The sequence below is a fragment of the Microtus ochrogaster genome, chromosome 7 (assembly GCF_000317375.1).
Source record: "Microtus ochrogaster isolate Prairie Vole_2 chromosome 7, MicOch1.0, whole genome shotgun sequence".
Taxonomy (NCBI): domain Eukaryota; kingdom Metazoa; phylum Chordata; class Mammalia; order Rodentia; family Cricetidae; genus Microtus; species Microtus ochrogaster.
The window spans coordinates 43,164,936-43,185,077 of NC_022014.1; the positions used below are offsets into that span (position 1 = coordinate 43,164,936).

A 20,142-nucleotide genomic window follows, 5' to 3' on the forward strand; every position below is an offset into this window, starting at 1 on the left:
AGTGAGACTCTGGACATCAGTCCAGCCTTTCTTCCAAAACATCACCGAGAAATAAGTTGGCTCACTGAGCAGACATATTAACACTGAATGGAAAAGAACCAAAACAAGTATGTGGGCATCCCCAAAGGAGTCAGGACCAGCTTCCACCCCAGGACCAGTTGCATGATACGGCAAACTCATAAGATGGTGCTTATCGGATTCAGGATCCTCCCAATTTATACTAAGCCACTCATTTCAGATCATAGGTACCCAAAAACCAGGACTCACGCAAAGTCCCACAGTCCCCATGTTCTTGCATCGTCCTGCCTAAAGCTTGAGCACTGAGCCCAAGACTGTCCCATGCTGTCCTGGTTGCTCTCTGTTGCTGGGATAAACAACTGTGACCAGAATTAATTAACTCGAGGAAAGAAATTAATTATTTGGCTTACAAAATTACAGTTCATCAGCAAGGGAAGCCAGGGCAGGAACTCAGGGCAGGAACCTGAAGGCAGGAATTGAAGCAGACGCCATAGAGGAATACTGCTTACCAGCTTGCTCCCCCTGATTTTCTCAGTCTGCTTTCTCATACGACCCAGGATCACATGACCAGGGAGTGGCACTACCCACAATAGCCTGGGCCCTCCCACATGAAATCATTCATTAATCAAGAAAATGACCCACACACATGCATACAGGACAATCTGAGGGAGAAAATTCCTCAATTAAGATTCCCTTCCCTGAGGTGACTCTAGTTTGTATCAAGTTGACGAACAGATGCACATTGTATCTGCCATTCGGAATCACAACTCAGGTTCCTTAAGACCCCTGCGGGGACACCTGCCTTGAACAGAAGATGACAGATTCCCCATGCTCTGTTCAAAGATGCATCTACTACCAAAAACCTTCCATGGAACTGAGGTTCCTTCACTTTCTGACAATTAGTATTCATCAAACCTATGTGGGGGCTGGAGAGATGGCTCAGAGTTAAGAACACTTGCTGCTCTCCAAGAGGACCCTAGTTCACTTTCGAGCACCCCTGGCAGGCCATACACAAATACCCATAACCCCAGGCCCAGAGGATTCGATGCCCTCAATGCCTTCTTCTGAATTCCATGGGTGCCTGTTCTCACAGATGCACAAACCACACACACACACACACACACACACACACACACACACACACACACACAAAATCTAATATAAATCTTTTTTAAAAAATGAAGTAATTTGTCTTGCTTCCCAGTGCTTATACGTGGCCAGGTGCCTCATTTTCAGACTCATTCAGCTTTTGTAAAGTCCCCAGAGGCAGTGACTCCAAATGCAGTGTGTTTGCTGCCTACAGATGCCCAGACCTCAGATCCACTGAAGATGAGGGAGAGGCTTAAAATAATCCTGTGCAAATTGCACTGTCCAAACAGAGGCAGAAACGGCTGAGGATTATCAGGTGCAGGGAAATGGCCACTTTGGCATCAAGATGGAGCCTTTGTTTCTGGGGAAATATTAGGAAACCTTGGAGATTTGGAGGTTGGTGTTGAGCACACACAATGAATTTCAGGTTTGTTGGTTTGTTTGCTTGTGTCTTTTTAGTTTTGGAGGGAGGCAGATTTTTAATGTTTATCTTACCTGTATGTGTGTTCTCAGAGGCTGGTAGAGGGCATTGTATCCCTAGAAGCTGGCGTTACAGTCGTAAGCCACCTGATGTGGGTGTTAGTGTCTAAACTTGGGTCCTCTGATAGAGCAGTAAAAGGCCCTAACTGCCGAGCCACTTCCAGCTCCATTCTTGTTTTTCCAGAAAGGATCTCACTATGTATCCCAAACTGGACCCAAACTTGGAACAATCCCCCCGCCTCAGCCTCTCGAGTCCTGAGATTGCAGGGGTATACCACCATACCCAGCTTGCATCGTTACTGAATCAGTTTTCTCAGAGACAGTCAGAGCTAAGTCTGAGTGTATCCATATGTTTCCGACACAGCTCTTCCCTAACGGTGAGAACAACCTCAGGCTGTGGACACCGGCAAGCAGCACCACGCCGATGCCCAAAGCGTTCCCCTCTACATGTAATTGTCGTTGTACTGGCTGATGTGGTCCTATCCTGGTCAGGTTTCATTGTCAACGTGACACAACCTAGAATCACTCAATAGACGAGAATCTCACTTGAGGCATTGCCTCCCTCAGACTGGCCTATAAGCAAGCCTATTGGACATTTTCTAGATTAACGATTGATATGGGAGGGTCCAGCCCATGATGGGCAGTGCCACCCCTGGGCAGGCAGTCCTGGAGTGTATAAGAAAGTAAACTGAGCAAGCCATGGGGAGCAAGCCACTAAGCGGTGTTTCTCCATTGCTCTCCCTCAGTTCTTGTCTCTCTCTGGGAAGGCACAGGCAGCACCAGTGGGAGCTATTGCTGCATTATATGTCACGATGCATAGAAAAACAAACGTGTATAATACTTGCATCGATGGTTGTCATCATTCACCCGTCACTGTACACATTGTACCCCATTGACTACAATGGCCCTAACCTGCCATAGATACAGGTACCCTCGTGTTTGCTCACACTAAGCTCTGTGACATTATCTGCTTCACATCCACACTCTAGTCTCTGAACACAGCTGTTACACACCCTCCTTTGGGATACATGGCATCCCCATCAATACATGCGGAAGCCCATCTCATCAGAGGACCCCAGCTGCACCACAACCCCCATCCAAACAATGGCAATGTTCTTCATCAGTCCAGTACAGCTCCCTGAGACCTGAATAGGGCACTCTCAAAGCCTCAGCAAGGATGTCTAGGAAATTCCAGCATGCCTTGCAAATCTCCTAAGAAACACCAGACTGTGTCTGTGTTTTTATTACTGTGTATAATAGTCTAATTATATTTTTAAATTGTTAACCCATGTATCAATATTTACGAACACTTCCTATTAGCAGGTATATTTATTTGATTAATTAATGGATGTCTCAATCATTATTAAGTCACCACGCAATCGCTGAGCACCAATTAAGTTTGAGACATCAGGGTAGACACCTGGGAGATTAGAAAACAAATGGGTAATAAATAAATTTATGTGATCTCTGCCCTTGGATATAAACATAGATACAGCTTCAAAAACAAACGGTTGTAACTGGCAAGTGGCTCACTTGGTAAAGGCACCTGCTGTCAAGTGTATTGGCCTGAGTTCGATCCCCAGGACCCACGTGTTAGACAAAAAAAAAATTATTCCTCTGAGCTTTCCTCTGATCAATATGCATGTGCACAAGAAGGAAAGAAAGAAGAGAGAGAGAGAGAGAGAGAGAGAGAGAGAGAGAGAAAGGGCGGGAGGAAGGAAGGAAGGAAGGAAGGAAGGAAGGAAGGAAGGGGAAGAGAGAGAGAAAGAAAGAAAGAAAGAAAGAAAGAAAGAAAGAAAGAAAGAAAGAAAGAGAAAGAGAGAGAGAAAGAAAGAAAGAAAGGGAGGAAGAAAGGAAGAGAGAGAAAGAAAGAAAGAAAGAAAGAAAGAAAGAAAGAAAGAAAGAAAGAAAGAAAGAAAGGGAAAGACCTTCTCTGGGGTCAGTCCCCAGCAATGAAGACAAAGGTTCAAGAAAGAAGGCAAACAAAGAATGAGTCCAGTTCAATACGGACCCTAGGGGGACCCAAGGCACACATGCCTTTTTCTGCTTCTGTGCTCCCTCCATCTTTGAAGACCCACAAGCCTCTGCCAGGGCAGCACACGGGTCTCTCCATCTGAGTGTAGCTGTAGACTTCAGGCCTCTTAGGGACCCAAAGCATGAAAACCCAAGTGACCGCTCTTCAACCCTTATGCCTCCAACCATGACTCGTGTTGAAATCTGGGCACTTTGGGACCTTGTTTAGGTGTGACTAACCTGCCTTGTTAGGGAAAAGAGGCCTGACAGAAATACCTTGGAACGTCACCAGACACTTAATTTCCATCCTCCCTACTCCTGGTCCCAAGGATTAACTGATCAACTCTGGAACCTGTGTCGCACCTTCCACTACTCTGCCTCAACTCTGCCCACCCCACCCCCACCCTCACTTTTTGTAAGCAGTGATGTGAGTTATTGAAGACATTTTGGTATAGCACAGGTTTAACAAGAAAAAGAAGCACTCAAAAAGAAAGACACCCGTGAGCATGGATGTGGGCTTCTCAAGGAAGTCACATTTCGGGGGGGGGGGGGGTGGGGTGCGTAGTGTTTGCTATGTAGCACAGGATGGCTTCAAACTTACAGCAATCCTCTCGCCTCAGCCTCTGGAGTGCTGGGGTTACAGGCACGCACCACCTCCAGTTTCTAAGGGTGGATTTCTAAAATACTTGTTTTGTAATGTAAGCATCCCTGTGCATAAGGGTATATGCCTGGGAAAGGTCAGCAGGTTGAACTTGTATTTCCAAATGCATTTGACTGTAGCAGCTTTTATTTATCTATTTGCTCATTTTTACAATAGCTGATTCTGAGAACTTGAAAGGAAGTGGTTATCTCTGAGGTCCTTTAACTACCCACGCACCTGTGAGAGGGCAGGTACCCCTACACCCACAAGCAGAGCTGAGTCAGCCAGTCTGACCCCTCACTCTTCTCCTCAAGGGAGACCCGGATCCAACCCCTCAGCCTCCTCTCCCAAGCAGACCCAGCAGCCACTGAGATGACTCATGATCACAGACACTGGGAGGAGCGGGAGACTTCTCAACCTGTCAGACACTGGCTATCTGCCAGGCTCCAGGCTGGCTTCCACTGAGGCTGCATAAACTGTGTGGCCTGAGCACCACCATCAACCTTGTGTTCTCTCTCTCTCTCTCTCTCTCTCTCTCCTTAGCCTTGCTGCTTCCAAGGAGGCCGAAGCTGCCCGCTCTGCACCCAAGCCTATGTCACCCTCGGACTTCCTAGATAAGCTCATGGGGAGGACTTCTGGGTATGATGCTAGGATCAGGCCCAACTTTAAAGGTAGGAAAACATTCCTTTCAGAATCACAGGAGAAGTTCTCCCATGAGACACACTTGCTGCGACACCTCCTTCCCACCCCACCCCACCCCCGCCCCCCCCCCCCCCCCCCCCACCCCACCCCCGCCCCCGCCCGCACTTCCTTCTCCACCCAAGGTAGACATTGCTAATCGATGCAATCTCTTTTCCCAACAAGCTCAGACAGAGCCTCAGAGAATTCAGCTCAATAGTACCTCTGGTTTCTGGAAGTCAGTAAGTGAACGAGGGTCTATTTTACTGTGTCTAGTGTCACAGACGGTAAAACAAAGAAAGTGGGTCAAGTTTCGGCTGAAGCACGGGCTTCCTCTGTGAGCTGGGTCAAGCCCCTCCCTTCGTCTGAGCCTCAAGTTTCACATCTCTGCATGGCCCACCCGGCTCTGTGTGCAGCCATTCCCATGACTCTTGGGGTTTTAGGTTTCCACCAGGAATCCTGAGAAGAAGACACGGATGAGGAGCAGGCCCATCTAGGCCTTGACCCAAGGAGCTCCCCTTCTGTTTGTTCTAGAAGAGGCCCTCCTACTCAAACCCACCTGCAGAAGACTCCCACAGACTAACGGACATTTCTGCAGTTTCCTCGTGTAAATGAGACTCACCTACCCTTCTCCTCTTTGTTCGGTCTGGGATGGAAGCCCATGGCATGGGGTTGCCCACATTCAGGATGGGTCTTCCCAGACAAAGGTCAGACACCCCAGGTAGAGACCATGGAGAAAAAGCCACAGGCCCCTGTGGATGAAGAAGACTCCCCTTAACTCCAGTCTGTAGGTCCCCTGTGGGAATGAGGACCCCATTTGGCCAGTGAGCCAATGCTCCAAGAAGACCCAAACTGAACCCTACATGAAATTCTTAATTCCTGGATCATGTAAATTCAAATGAAACATTCAGGGTTCATTGCTGCGAAATGCTGGTCCAGGCAGTCGGACAAAGTTCTCTGCATTTGTGGGACCTCAGTACCAATAACAAGAGGAGATAGGGGCTCTGTGTTCTCTGGTGCCTTTGAATGTTCTGTCTTGATCGACTTGAATCTTGCAGACATGGCTTTAAGAACCTCTTGAGAGCCTGTGCACCCAGAACTTCCACACAGAACCTTGTAAAAATCTGATCCCAAGAACCAATAGCCTATACTTGCACCTCACAGTCCATTACTGAGGGCAGTTGGGCAGGAACTCCAGGATGGAACCTAGAGACAGAAACTGATGCAGAGGCCGTGGAGGAGTGCTTCTTACTGGCTTGCTCAGTTTGCTTTCTTATACACCCCAGGCCTACCTTCCTAAGGGGTAGCATCGTTCACAGTGGGCTGGGCCTACCTACACCAATGACTACTGAGGACAGTACACCACAGGCCAATCCGGTGGGGCATTTTCTCAACTGAGGTTACCAAACATCTCTAGCTTGCGTCAAGTTGACATAAAACTAGCCAGCACATCTTGGTTCTCCTTGGACCAGGACACTTGGTAGTACAGCTGGCTGGAGTAGTTCCCCAAATTAAAATCTCAAGAGTCTGGAGGGGCAACAGGCAGCTATACTGCAAGGGTCGAACAAGATGAAGAAAAATATAGAAAACTTAGAGGCTAGAGAGACCGTTCCGTGAGCTAAAAGTACCCACAGTTCAGATCTCTGACACCGATGTAAAAGCCAGGCATGGCCACACAATGACTATAACACTAATACTGCAAAAGCAGACACAGGCAGATCGCTGGCCTCCAGGCACCCAGTTGATGAGATCTGGGTTCCATGGGAGACCGTGTCTCCAAATATAAGGTTTAGAGCAACAGTCAGAGACACCCAACCTCTACCTCCCCCTTCTCTCTTCTCTTTATCCAAATAAATAAATAAGTAAAATAGAGAAAACCCGAGTCCCTTGCAAGGTCCACTCCTCCTCAGTTCCTGCCCAGGGCATCCAGGAAGGAGTGAAAACCGCATCATTAGTCAGGTCCTCCAAGACAGTACTTAAGTCTGAGGTTCTATGTCAAAAATTTCCGAAACTGATACTAAATAACAGCTTTTGAGACTAGCATTGGCTAAGCCAAACCCATTCCGGCAGAGGACAGTAGGGACCTTAGCCACCGGGCTGCACCAATTGCCCTAGTTAGCCGGGTTTTGTTTTTTTTTTTTTTAGAAATTAGTCCACAACGCCCTCTGGTGGACTCTTTTGGAACTTCACCATATCACGGTCCAAGTTTTTCTTTTTATTTAGCGTCATACTGTACAGATGCCCCAAAGAGTTACCTCCAAGGTTCAAGGGCTATTCTTTGTGCATGCCACCGTACTTCACACACAGAAAGCCCTCAATAAGCTTGTGTAGCCCAATCAAAAAGTCAAGATCCTCCTGCATCAGCCTCCTGAGTGCTGAGATTAGAGCATGCGCACCTCTGTGCCCCTCTGAAAATCTTACTTAGAACACTCGAGTCCCATATCTACAGGCCTACATAATCTCTTAGACGTCTTCCTACTCCCAAATGGCTCCCCCTTCAGCCTATGCCTGGCTAGAAGCCAGGTCACCTCCCGTGCAGCTCCCAGACAGGAGCTAGGAGAAGGACTTTGCTCCTCCCCCTTAAGACGAAAGCAGTACCGGAAGCCTACTATACCAGGCCTTCTCTCCTTATCCCGCTTCAGACTCATATAAGACTCCCCAAAGGCCAGGAAAACCCCAGGATTCCTAACACGACCATGCAGCTCAGACTCCAAAGGCTCCCTACACACGCACTCACGCACGCACGCACGCACGCACACAGTTTGAAATCTCAGCAGTTATCCCTCAGTAGCTTACCTGTTCAACATGAGCAACCCGCTTCTGGCCAGCCTAAAGTCCGAGGTGGCCAAGGACTACAGACACTTGGTCTGCGGAGCACAAAGTCGATTCATACTCTAATACGGATGTAAGTAGCACTAACACTACTCATTAAGCCTACATTCCCCTCCTACCTCTTTGCCCCTCCTCCCCGCGAGAGATTCCTTCCTGGACCTAAGCACCTGACTTAGCATCCAAAGAGGGATGCAAGAAGGACCAGGCCCTCCCAGCTCTTCTGAGGGTTTACCTTAGCTAAGGCTCTGTGTGCTGCAGTGGCTTCCGGGATCAGGGGCATAGCCCAATGCAAACACTTACACAAAAGCAAAATTAAACTTTAATATTTAATGAAATATATACATTATCCTGCTGCCAACGGCAACCGGATTGTGATTTTCTCAAGATAATTTAATTTCGGGTTTATATCCATGAGCCACGCCTCTCCACGGGGTCCTTTGGGCTGGTGCCCTCTCACACTCATGCATCAGCCTCTCATTGATATGGAAGACACAGTGCCGGGTGCGCACAACCCTGTGCGCGCATCACCTCGAGGCAGGAGCGGTAACTCTTTGGGGCATCTAAATGAAACGAGGCTAAATCAAAAGAAAAACCTGGATCTGGGGTTAAATGAATGAGGGGAATAGGCGCCTGATTATGTGACCCCAACAAAGCAGTGGTTCTCAGCCAGCACAGGCAAACAATGCTTTTAATACGCACCGTTAGCCGGTAGCGAGGGCTCTGGGTTATGAATGGGAGATGCGATCCTTCTGAGCAACCCCCAAACCTTACTATACATGCGGATCACCCAGGTGGCTTGTTAGACAATCGGCCTTGTGCTGAGGGTCACTGCTAAGGGCTGAGCCAAGGGCCCTGCGATTTTTGTTCTGTTTTGGTTTGGTTTTGATGTCTTGAGGCGGGAGACTCGCTCTGGAGCCCATGCTGACCTCGGTCTTCCGGCCTTCCTACATCACCCTCTTGGGTGTTAAGACTACAGGCGTGAGGTCACCATAACTCACAGGCTCTGCGATTGAAATTTTGCAGAGGGCCTCAGCCGCACACAAGTCTGGTAAAGGGATGGAAAGTACCCCAGCCCCACTAGCTCATAATCCAGACTATAGGCTAGCTTCCCTGAGAGGGTGCCAAACCGTTAGCTCTAAGACAGGCCGCCCAGCTTTCCTTACGAGTTTCTGCATCACTCGGGATGCCCCGTTTTCTTACCACCCTCCTCTCATCCTTTAACTATCTGTCACTCACATACGATATTCTCTGGAAACCTCCCCCCACCCTACCTTTTCTTCTTATGAACTGGTTCACCTGGAAAGGAAATGCAAATGTCCCAGAAGAGCAGGGGCAGACTGACTTTCTAGAAGTGGGGGTGGGGCAGCTCAGTGGAGTTCTTGCCTAGAATAGGCTAGGTCCTGAGTTCCATCCTCAGCACTGAGTATCAGGGGGAAGGAGAAGAAGGAAGGCAAAGGCCCTTTGATGAGACCTACTTCACCCACCCACTGCCTTACCTTAACCCCTTGTATCCCTAAAAGTTCTTGACACTCCCTGAGCCCTCAAAGGTGGATATTTGAGATAGAGATTTCCTTAATATTCCTCTAGATCAGCTTTGAATAAATTTGCTTCCGAAAAAGGAAGGAAAAGGATGAGGAGGAGGATAATGTTGATGGTAACTAATAATAATAACAATAACAATAATAATGCCCAGCCTTCCTTCCAAACTGTTACGGAGGACTGAGATTCAGAAAATGGAAGTCTTTCCTGTGCCTCAAGAGCAGGGGAGGCTGGGTACTCCAGAGGTTGACCTTCACTGCCTTGAGGGGTAACCTGGATTCTCACCCCAAGAGAAAACTTCCTCCTAGCCATCAAGCCTTCTGAGAGAAAGAGAATCTTAACTACGTTGTGTGTGGAAGCTGTAGGCTACCTTTTGAAGACAGACACCAAAGAACATAAAGCTATTATTTCCCTCTTCTTTCCACGCTCAGAAAGCTTCCATTCAAGTCCTGGCTCCACTGCCTTCTCTCTAGTGAGCCCAGATGAGTGCCTAAAACCCCCTGTGCTCCTTTGACAAGTGGGGACATGATAGAACACACCTAGAAATCCCAGCCCTCAGAAGGCTGAGGCAGAGGATCACTGTGGTTCCCTACCAGCCTGGGCTATGGGACAAGACCTGTACCATAAAGAGGGCGGGGAAAGCTGGGCAAATAACGAAACTGGTAAAGTACTTACCTTGCAAGCCTGAGGACCCGAGTGCACCCCCCAGCACCCAGGTGAAAACCCAGTCCCATCGTTCTAGCGCTAGGAGGTAGACACGGGGGCGTCCTCGGAGCTTGATGGCCAGCTAGCCCCGCCTGTTGTGGTGGTTTGAACGGGAAATGCCCCCCCCCCTGTTGACTTCGACACAGTTGGTGGTGCTGTTTGGAGCGGTGTAGGAGGTTGAGCCTTGCTGGAGGAAGTGTGCACTAGGAGATGACTTTAAGAGCGTGCAGCCTTGACCTACTTCCAGCTCTTTCTCTCTCTCACTCTCTCCCCTCTCTCTATTTCATGCTTGAGGCTAAAAGATGTAATCTCTTGGCTTTCTGTTCCTGTTGCCATGCTGCCATGTTTGCCCCCTGATGCCATGTCCCCCTGCCATGCTGAACTCTTACCTGACTGGAACCATGAGCCTGAATAAGCTCTTCCGTTCCAAAGTTGCTTTTGATCATGGTGTTTTATCAAAGCAACAGAAAAGTAGCAAAAAACAAAAAAACAAACAAACAAAAAAAAAAACAGTGAGGTATCCTATCTCCAAAATCAAGGTGGGGTGATACCCAAGGAATAATGACCAAAGTTGCCATCTGACCTCTGCCGGTGCATGCATGTGCATGCACGCACAGACACCACACACACACACACACACACACACACACACACACACACACGCACTGATTCTGGATTCTGCCCCTGGCCACATGACCCTGCTTCTTCTTCCCTCTCAACCTGCTTCCTGTGGAATAACTGTTAAGAATTAGAAAAATCAAAACTGCAACCCCGGCTCCACTATTCTCTAGCAGTGTGGCCATCGATGAATAATTTGGCCTCCCTGACCCTCGGTTTCCTACTCTGCCCAGAGCGGGTGACAACCAGCCTTCTCACGGAGCTGTTGGGAGAACATGGTGAGATCATGACAGTCAAGGTCTCGCTGAAGCAGCTCAGGAGCTGGTATCTGCTGCCATTCACAGTGCGACATGAAAGATCCCAGCTTCAGCCAGGAAAAGTTCGTCCCCCCGAGAAACAAGTACCAAGGCAGTGGCATTCCTTCCCTTCCCTTCCCTTCTTTTCTGGACATGGCAAAGCTAAAGAAAAAAAATTGTCCACAACGTATTGGCGGGGGGGCTTTTTTAAATTGATTTTTATTGAGCTCTACATTTTCCTCTGCCTCTTTCCTCCCCTTCAACCCTCTCCCAAGGTCCCCATGCCCCCAATTTACTCAGAAGATCTTGCCTTTTTCTACTTCCCGTCCACAAAGTATTTAACAAAGGCTTGTGGACTGTCCATCAGGCTCCCTCCAGATCCCTCACCTGCTAATTCCCATCATTGCCCCTTCATTCTCAGTTCACAAGTTCAAGGCAAAGAACTTGCTGTTCCTTGCGATTCCTGAGATGGCCTCCAAATGTTGTAGCCATAAATATATCTCAGACACAAATTAGAAGGCACCGATGGGGCCTGGGGAAGGGCTTTCAGCCGTATGGCAGGATGATGAATCACCCTTTGATAATGAATGTGCAGCTTGGCTCAGCCTCCTGTGAGGTGTACCTGCCCCTTACCTGGAAGCTGGGGAGTCTAGTCTGGCAGAGATGCTAAATGCCAGCTGGGGAGCCCAGGCACTTAGGGGCGGGGCAGATAACAAGCAGGGGGCTCCTTGGCACTGTGGGGAGGTCTACCCTTGAAGCCAGTTTCTCTGCAGCCTGTCAGTGGGAGTCTCTCTTGATTGGCAGGTCCCCCTGTGAACGTGAGCTGCAACATCTTCATCAACAGCTTCGGCTCCATTGCTGAGACAACCATGGTGAGTAAGTTATGGCATCCGCTGTCTCTGCGGTCAGTGTCTCTGTCCTGGGGAGGCTGCTCCTCCACACTGAGTTTCCCCCAAGAAAGCACAGAATTGGGTGTTTTTGTTGAGTCTCCTGTAGGTTTGAATTGTTGTGGGGTTTTTTTTTTCTGTCCAATTCAATGCTTTGGGTTAAGGTTTAACATCTGAAGAGGTCTAAATGGCTAACAAAGTTAGCACAGGACAAACCTTCCTAATTATAAGAGCAAAATCATAGAGTGTAATAGGGGAGAATTATGATTAAAGTCCATCGTATCTGTGAGTAAGACAATGTCATAATGGAGGCTGTGTATGGTGGAGCATGTCTACAATCCCAGGCTCACGGGGCAAAGGCGGGAGGATCTCTATGAATTGGAGTCTATAGTGTGAGTTCCAGGCTACCCACACCCTGTCTCAAAATAACAGCAACAAAAATTACACAAAGTATTTTAAAAAATTAAGCAACAAGGGATGAAGAGATGGCTCAGTGGTTAAGAGCATTGCCTGCTTTTCCAAAGGTCCTGAGTTCAATTCCCAGCAACCACATGGTGGCTCACAACCATCTGTAGTGGGGTCTGGTGCCCTCTTCTGGCCTGCAGACATACACACAGACAGAATACTGTATACATAATAAATAAACAAATATTTTTTAAAAAGTTAAACAACAAGGCTGAGGAGGTGGATCGGTCAGTGAAGAAGACCAGAGTTTAATCCCCCAGAATCTACTTTTTAAAAAAAAACACAGTGTTGCGGCATGAACTTCTAACCCCAGCACTGGCAAGGGTGAGATGGAGACAGGAAGGTCCTTGGGACTGATGGCAAACCAGACTAGCCCAAGGGGGAGCCCCAGGTTCCTGCGAAAGGCTGTCTAAAGAATAAGATGGATGGCATCTAAGGAACAACCCCAGGGTTAACTCTGGCCTCCACACACACACACATATACACCCACAAGAACATGCACACACATACATGCAAACACATGTATACTTGCACACATGTACACACACTTCAAACTACAGGGTAAGTGTGTCTAGATTGAAAGATAATATGCTTGGCTGTGGAAGCTCACACCCGTGATGGCAGCAGGCTGTGATCCTCAAGAAGCTGAGGCAGGGGGATAATGACTTAAAGGCCAGTCTGGGCTACATAATAAGACCCAGTCTCAAAAATAAATCAATCAAAGGGAAAACCTGCTAATGGCTTTCAAACCTACCCAGAGACTGGAGGAACACGCTGGTTGTAGATGCTGAAAGGGTGCGCTGGGCCAGCTGGGTTATTTGTTCTCTGTTGAATATGCTTCTAAGATTCTATAGTAAAAAGCTTTAAATAAAGTAATTGCTCTGGGGGGGGCACAAGGCAAAGATTAGTGAATGTTAATAGTGGTTATTTCTGACTCATAGAGTCACAGGTAATTTTATTTTATCTTATTCTGTCAGCATGGCTCCATCTTTCACATCTCTGTGAGAAGTAGATATGACATTAGGAATTCCAAACATATGAAACGACAGTTTGAAAGTTTCTCTTAATCACTCAGAACAACACATAAATCACTTGTGCTCATAGGGAGGGGGTGATCTAGCTTGTAAGAAAAAAAAACAAAAGGCAGCCTGGAGTCCACTTGTAAGCAGAGTGAGATTCAGCTCCCCCAACATTCAGACCTCGTGTCCCCAACACACCGCCACCTTGTGTCCCCAACAACCACCACCTCAGGTCCCCAACACACCGCCACCTCAGGTCCCCAACACACCGCCACCTCACATCCCCAACACACCGCCATCCACCTCTGCATCTTCTCTGCCAAAGTTTCTTAAATTTTTTTTCTATGTAGAACCCCTTGGTATCCAATAAATTTTTTCATGATAAGTATAGAAAATAAACACACAAATTAAATATTTACTGTTAATCATACAGAAATTCATCTTAAGATAATTATTTAATATGTATGCAATTTTGTCATTTATTAAAGACAAAAAATGTTGCTGGGCGGTGGTGGCACACACCTTTAATCCCAGCACTCAGGAGGCAGAGGCAGGAGGATCTCTGTGAGTTTGAGACCAACCTGGTCTACAAGAGCTAGTTCCAGGACAGGCTCCAAAGCTACAGAGAAACCCTGTCTCAAAAATCAAAAAAAAAAAAAAAAGACAAAAATGTTTATACTGAAGCAAAAAATATGTTTAGCTTGCTTTTACATAAGTAAATTAAAATTTTGTGTATGTGCCCATGCCTCTTTATGTGGGTGTGCCTGTGTGTGTGTGTGTGTGTGTGTGTGTGTGTGTGTGTGTGCGTGTGCTTGTGCGTGTGTGTATGTGTGTGTAAGATGTAGTGCATGTGAATGTGGGGGGTGGGGGCACGGTCATGAGTATGCATCTGCAGAGACCAGAAGAGAACATTGGGTACCTTCTTCTATCTCTCTCAACCCTGTCTGCTCTATTATTGCCTCTCAAGGGTCACTCACTAAACAGGAAGTCTGCCATTTGGGGTAGAGGTTGGCTGGCCAGAAAACTCCTGGAATCTTCAAGTCTTTGCCCCTGCAGTGCTAGGGATGTAAACACTCATATTCTTGCTTAGCTTTAAAGGAAAACGAACAGAGTCTTACTGTGTATCTCTAACTGGCCTGGGTGTAGCACGTAGTCAAGGATGGCCTTGAACTCACAGAGATCTGCACACTTTTGTCTTTGCATGCTGGGATTAAAGGCGCACACCACCACACCAGCCCTTCATACTCAGCTTTTTATTTAAATGCTGGGCTTTCGAACTTAGGTCCTCGTGCTTGCACAGGAAGCGCTCTTTCCCAGTCTCCAAAATTTAATCCTGACCAGAGAGTTGATGCTGTAAGACACAAGACACTGTCAGCATTTTCCAGGGTTCGCCAACACTGTAACTGTTCAGAACCATCAGGGCCAAAAGCCTCATATACATCACGTCAATACGCAGTACAAAAATAACAGGTGTGTGTTTAAGACATTTTCAGAAATTGTTGGAAATCCTGCCCTAATCCCAAACCAAAACACATTCAGTTTTTTGTTTTTTTAATGAAACTCAAGTCAGCAGTCTGAGCAGCATTTGCAAACTCAAACCTTCCAACAGAGTGCAACACAAAGACACTGATTTGAAATACGCGTGCTCAAAAATAAGAGTAGGAAAGACTGTCTTCATTTTCTACCATTACACCATGACTGCCTGCAGGAGCAGAAAACTTCCTATGTTTCTTGGGCTAAAGATACAACTTAATTGGCACAGGGCCTACCTGGCATATAGAATGCCCTGGATTCGCTCCCCTAGTACCACATACACTGTGTGTGCTAGCCCATGTCTCTAATCCCAGAACCCAGAAGATGGAGGCAGGAGGATCGGAAATTCAAGGTCATTCTTGGCTCCAAAGAAAGTTCAAAGCCAGCCAAGCACCCCAGGGAGGCCCTCATCTGGAGTCTCGGGTCTGTACTCTGGTACAGTTCCCAGTCACACGCTTTGCCGCCCCAGTCTGTCTGTTTGTCCCTCCCAGGACTGTACTAGAAGTACATGGCTGGTTGAATTTTTGTCTTGTTTCCCGAAGAGCCCAACCTCAGCAGCCAGCCCAGCAGTGCAGCTGCAGAAACTCGATCATTCTGTTAAATAAAGAAGCCTGAGCAGATGCCCGGCTCCCCGAGCCCAGCTGCTGCTTGGTCCTCAACATTTACAAACACTGGACCTGCTCCTCCAAACAGGTCCTTGACTTGCAAACTTGCCGAACTCTTTCTTCATGGGCAAAGGGACCAAAATCTGTCCTTTGGCAAAGAAACTTGTCTTGACAGGGTCAAGGTGTGGTGTGCATTCAAAAGACGGCTGAGCTGGGGAGAATCAGGCTCAGTCGGTAAAAGTATTTGCCACACAAACATAAGGATCTGAGCTCAGTCCCCCAAAGCCCACGTAAGACACTGGGCATATTAGCATCTACATCTCAGTGCAAAGGAGGTGGAGACAAGCAGGTCCCTGGAGCTCACTGGCAGCCAGCGGGGCTTACTCAGTGAGCCCTGGTAGCGGGATGCAGGGGGGAAGGGGGGAGCTGTAGATTGCAAATGAGGAACAATACCTGAGGTTAACCTACAACCTCTACATATGCAGATTAGTTGGTTGATTAATTAAACAAATCAGGGGCTGGACCACCTGCTTATGGAAATGAGCAAGCTCTGTAGGTAAGAATCCAATCACATTCACACACACAAATAAATATCTAGAAAGAAAGAAAGAAAGAAAGAAAGAAAGAAAGAAAGAAAGAAAGAAATACAAAAAGTGGGAACCCGACCATACACACCAAGCTCAGGGTCTTCCAACCACAAAGGTTCATTTCTCTCTCATCCAGCGGCTGCTGGGAAGCAGAGGGTTCTCCAGGGCTCCAGTCCTCAGGTACCAGTTCAGCACTCTGTTTCCATATCAACACCTGTAGCCAGGGAGATGTGATGTGTTGCAAGGCTGAGCACGGTTGTATTCCTCAGCAAAACGTCACCAACTAGGCTGCCCAAACATTGGCAATTGACTTTGTCTCAATTCTGGAGACTAGAGTCCAAGGTCAAGGTGCTACCAGGGTTCGTTACCAGTGAGACAGGCTTCCTGGATTGTGGACAGAGCTCTCTTCTACAGCATCCTCTCAGGCCTTCTTCCCTCTGCAGAGGGAGGAGGGGAGGGAGGGAATAAAAGGGAGAGACCCAGTGTCTCTCCTTCTCTTTTAGAAGACTTCATTACATTATTTATTTAGTGAATGTGTGAGTGAGTGAGTGTGTGTGTGTGTGTGTGTGTGTGAGAGAGAGAGAGAGAGAGAGAGAGACAGAGACAGAGAGAGACAGAGAGAGACAGAGACAGACAGACAGAACATCCACACCACATTGTGCACGTAACAATCAAAGAATACTTTTCAAGATTGGATTCTCCCCTTCCACGTCTTTATGGGTTCCAGGAATTGAACACAGGTCATCAGGCTTATGCAGACTTGATGAGCTGTCTTTCCAGCCCCTGCCTTGTTCTTCTAGGACAGTCTCTCACTGGCCCTGGAGTTCACCAATTCTGCTAGACTGGCAAGCCAGCAAACCCCAGGAATCCTCCTGTCTCCGCCCCCCAGCACTGAGGTTGCAGATGCATGTTGCCCCATCTGTCTTTTTTTGTGGGTGCTTAAGACCCTGTCCTTAGGCAGCAAGCACCTTCTCCCCTGGGCCATTTCTCCAACCCTGGGGTGCACTTTTTGAAAGTATTTTTGAGAAATATGATTGTCCATCCCTCTTCTAGAGAAGCCTCCATCACCAATCTCAACCACGGTGGTAATCATTTCTCTTCATCCTTCAACCAGGATATTATCAAGCTTTTTATCATCACCAAATATGATTTTCAAAATGCCATTTCATTGTCACTTTTAATTTGCACTCTCAATTCTTTGTAATTGTGAGCTGCGTTGTGTATATTGATTGGGCATTTTGAATAATATACAGAGGTGAGTGTGTGTGTGTGTGTGTGTGTGTGTGCGCGCGCGCGCGCGCTCACGCATACATACCCAGTGATCAGAGGAAGACATTAGACATCCTCCTTTAATATTCTGCCTTATATTCTTTTGAGACAAGGTCTCTCACTGAACCAGGAGCTCACCATTTTTACCAGGCTGACTGGTAAACTCCTGGGATGCTCCTGTTCCACCTGCAGCGGCGCTGGGGTTACAGGAATGTGTGGCCACGTGTTGCTTCTTATGGGGGTGCTGAGGACTCAAAACCGGGTCCTCACACTGGTGCAGCATCAAGTGACTTAGATTTCTTTTTCTTTTTCATCTGTAACTCTGTAATCCACTTTATTTTCCTGTGAAGTATTTATTTCTTTTTTTTTTCTTTAAGTATTTATTTCTTGATTGCTTAACTCTTTCTCTGGTGAGCAGCAAGTACTTCAACACATTTGGTGCTTGTTTTGTTTTGTGGATTTTGTTTTGTTTTGTAGGGTTTTTGTTTTGTTTTGTTTTGTTTTTGAGATGGGTCCCATGTATCCTAGGCTGCCCTCTAATTCTTTTTTATAGCTTGGATGACCTTTTATGCTCCTGATCCCCCTGCCTCCATCTCAAAAGTGCTAGGATTACAGGCATAGGCCACCATAACTTGTTCCAACACTATTTTTTTCCTAACACAATTTTTTTAAAATATTTATTTATTTATTCATTATGGATACAATATTCTGTCTGTGTGTATGTATGTCTGCAGACCAGAAGAGGGCACCAGACCTCATTACAGATGGTTGTGAACCACCATGTGGTTTCCGGGAATTGAACTCAGGACCTTTGGAAGAACAGGCAATGCTCTTAACCACTGAGCCATCTCTCCAGCCCTTCCTAACACAATTTTTAAAGTAGTCACTGTTTTGTTTGATTTGGGTTTAGGTTTTGACATAGGGTCTCACTATGCAGCCATGACTGGCCTGGAACTTGCTATGTAGACCAGTCTGTCTTTGAACTCACAGAGATCCTCCTGCCTCTGATTTCCCCAGTGCTGGGATTAAAGGTGTGCACCACCACATCCAGCAAAGTCTCTTTCCACTAGTTTGAAATACTGTCTTTCTCAGAAATTGAATTCTATCTATACAATTCCTAGCCACAAATCTTCATCCATTTCCTTCTCCTGAACCTACCAATAACACATCTGAGATCACTGTAAAACCCTGCACTTGTGTCTGGCAGAGTCCTCTTACAAGGTCTTCTTGACCCAACTAGCCATTTTTACTTCTATATACACTGTTTTTTTTATCAGTTCATTCTTTACGATAGTGCAAAGGATACAGATACAAATATCTAGGAAAAGGATTTAAAGTGTGAGGGGGGGTCAGGGTTCACAAGGTGACAAAAGAGGGCAAAGTATAAAGTCAGGTGGGAAATACAGGTTGGAGGCAAGACCTCTAGAGTGTCTGAGATGTTCTGGAGAGTGGATGGGTCCTCCAGTGCCTTTGGTCTCTAGGGCACTTTGTCAATCAGGGAGAGTTAGAGGAAGAAGAAGGGCTATGTGATTCCAGGGCATTCCGGCTTTTCCATATTGGAGGATGGGGAGAAACAGTCTATGGGAACATGGCTCTGGGAAATTCTGCAGGCCTCGTAGCTCTCTAAGTCCCTCCAGCATCGTGTGGATACGGGCCTTGATATTCATGGAGGCCTTGGTGGGGCTGTCGCTGAGTTCTGTGAGAAGAGAACTCTTTCAGTCAATGAACCTGAGAGCTTCAGTCAGTGTCGACGCCAGGAAAAAAAATATATCCCCAGGCCACATAGAAGTGTGAAGTATCTGGGACCACTGTGTCAACACAGAAATTACAGTCCAAATTCATCCGCATCTATAATTCCGAGCGCTCAGTTTCCTGGAGTTGCTCGCTGACATTTCTCAGTTGAAGGTATAAAAACACCTGCTCATATACCTGTCTCCATGTTCCAGCACCTTCTGCAAGTCTCACTACAGCACATCACTGATAAAGGCCTCATACCCCAGCACTTTCTCCCTCACAGTACCCAAGGCCCCCATTTGAGGGTGTCACCATGATGGGCTCCAGGACCTAAGTGCGGTGCTTCACTCTGCATTATTCTGGCGTGTGTGTGTGTGTGTGTGTGTGTGTGTGTGTGTGTGTGTGTGTGTATGTGTGTGTGTGTGTGTGAAGGTTATTGCTGCACATTGATTGTATAAATTATTGGGTTTCACTGTGATATCGTTCAACACTCACACAGCGTGCTTTCGTGGAGTCTGTTGTAATACGAGCGGCAGGGCTGCATCCCCGGCACCCGGCCACCCACATGGCTAGCTCTAGCTTATGCCCCAAAATAATTACACGGAAACTGTATTCTTTTAAACACCGCTTGGCCCATTATATCTAGCCTTTTCTTGGCTAACTCTCGCACCTGGACTAGCCCATTTCTTATAATCTGCTGTAGCCCATGAGCTGGCTTACCAGGAATGATCTTAACCTGCGTCTGCCTGGAGTGGGAGAATCATGGCGACTCTCTGACTCAGCTTCTTTCTCCCAGCCTTCTGTTCTGTTTACTCCTCCCACCTATGTTTTAACCTATGAGGGCCAAAGCAGTTTCTTTATTGCTTAACCAATGAAATCAACAGATTGATATATGACACTCCCACATCAGGAGTCCACACTTCATCCCAGGGGACTCCAATCAACATTTTGCAGCCTATAAAAATCTCTTCCAGCTCTAACTAGGATGGCATCGAGTTCATGGGAATTCACATGGAAACAATTGACATCTTTCCAATATTTTTGAAACATGGTGCATCCTTTATATTTATAGAGGTGCTCAATACTCCACTGATAACAAAGAGATAGCAGAGGACATTCGACTCGGCAACAGGCA

The 20,142-nt window shown here is 47.1% G+C and overlaps 1 protein-coding gene across 2 annotated transcripts in view; it reads left to right on the forward strand.

Moving 5' to 3' along the window:
- Glra1 (glycine receptor alpha 1) overlaps window positions 1-20,142 on the forward strand; it is an 86,446-nt gene that overhangs the window by 27,925 nt on the left and 38,379 nt on the right. For both annotated transcript variants that reach the window (XM_005350040.3, XM_005350041.3), the window contains exons 2-3: window positions 4,784-4,911; window positions 11,713-11,780. In XM_005350040.3, the coding sequence (XP_005350097.1) occupies window positions 4,784-4,911; window positions 11,713-11,780 (196 nt within the window). The remainder of the gene's footprint in view (window positions 1-4,783; window positions 4,912-11,712; window positions 11,781-20,142) is intronic.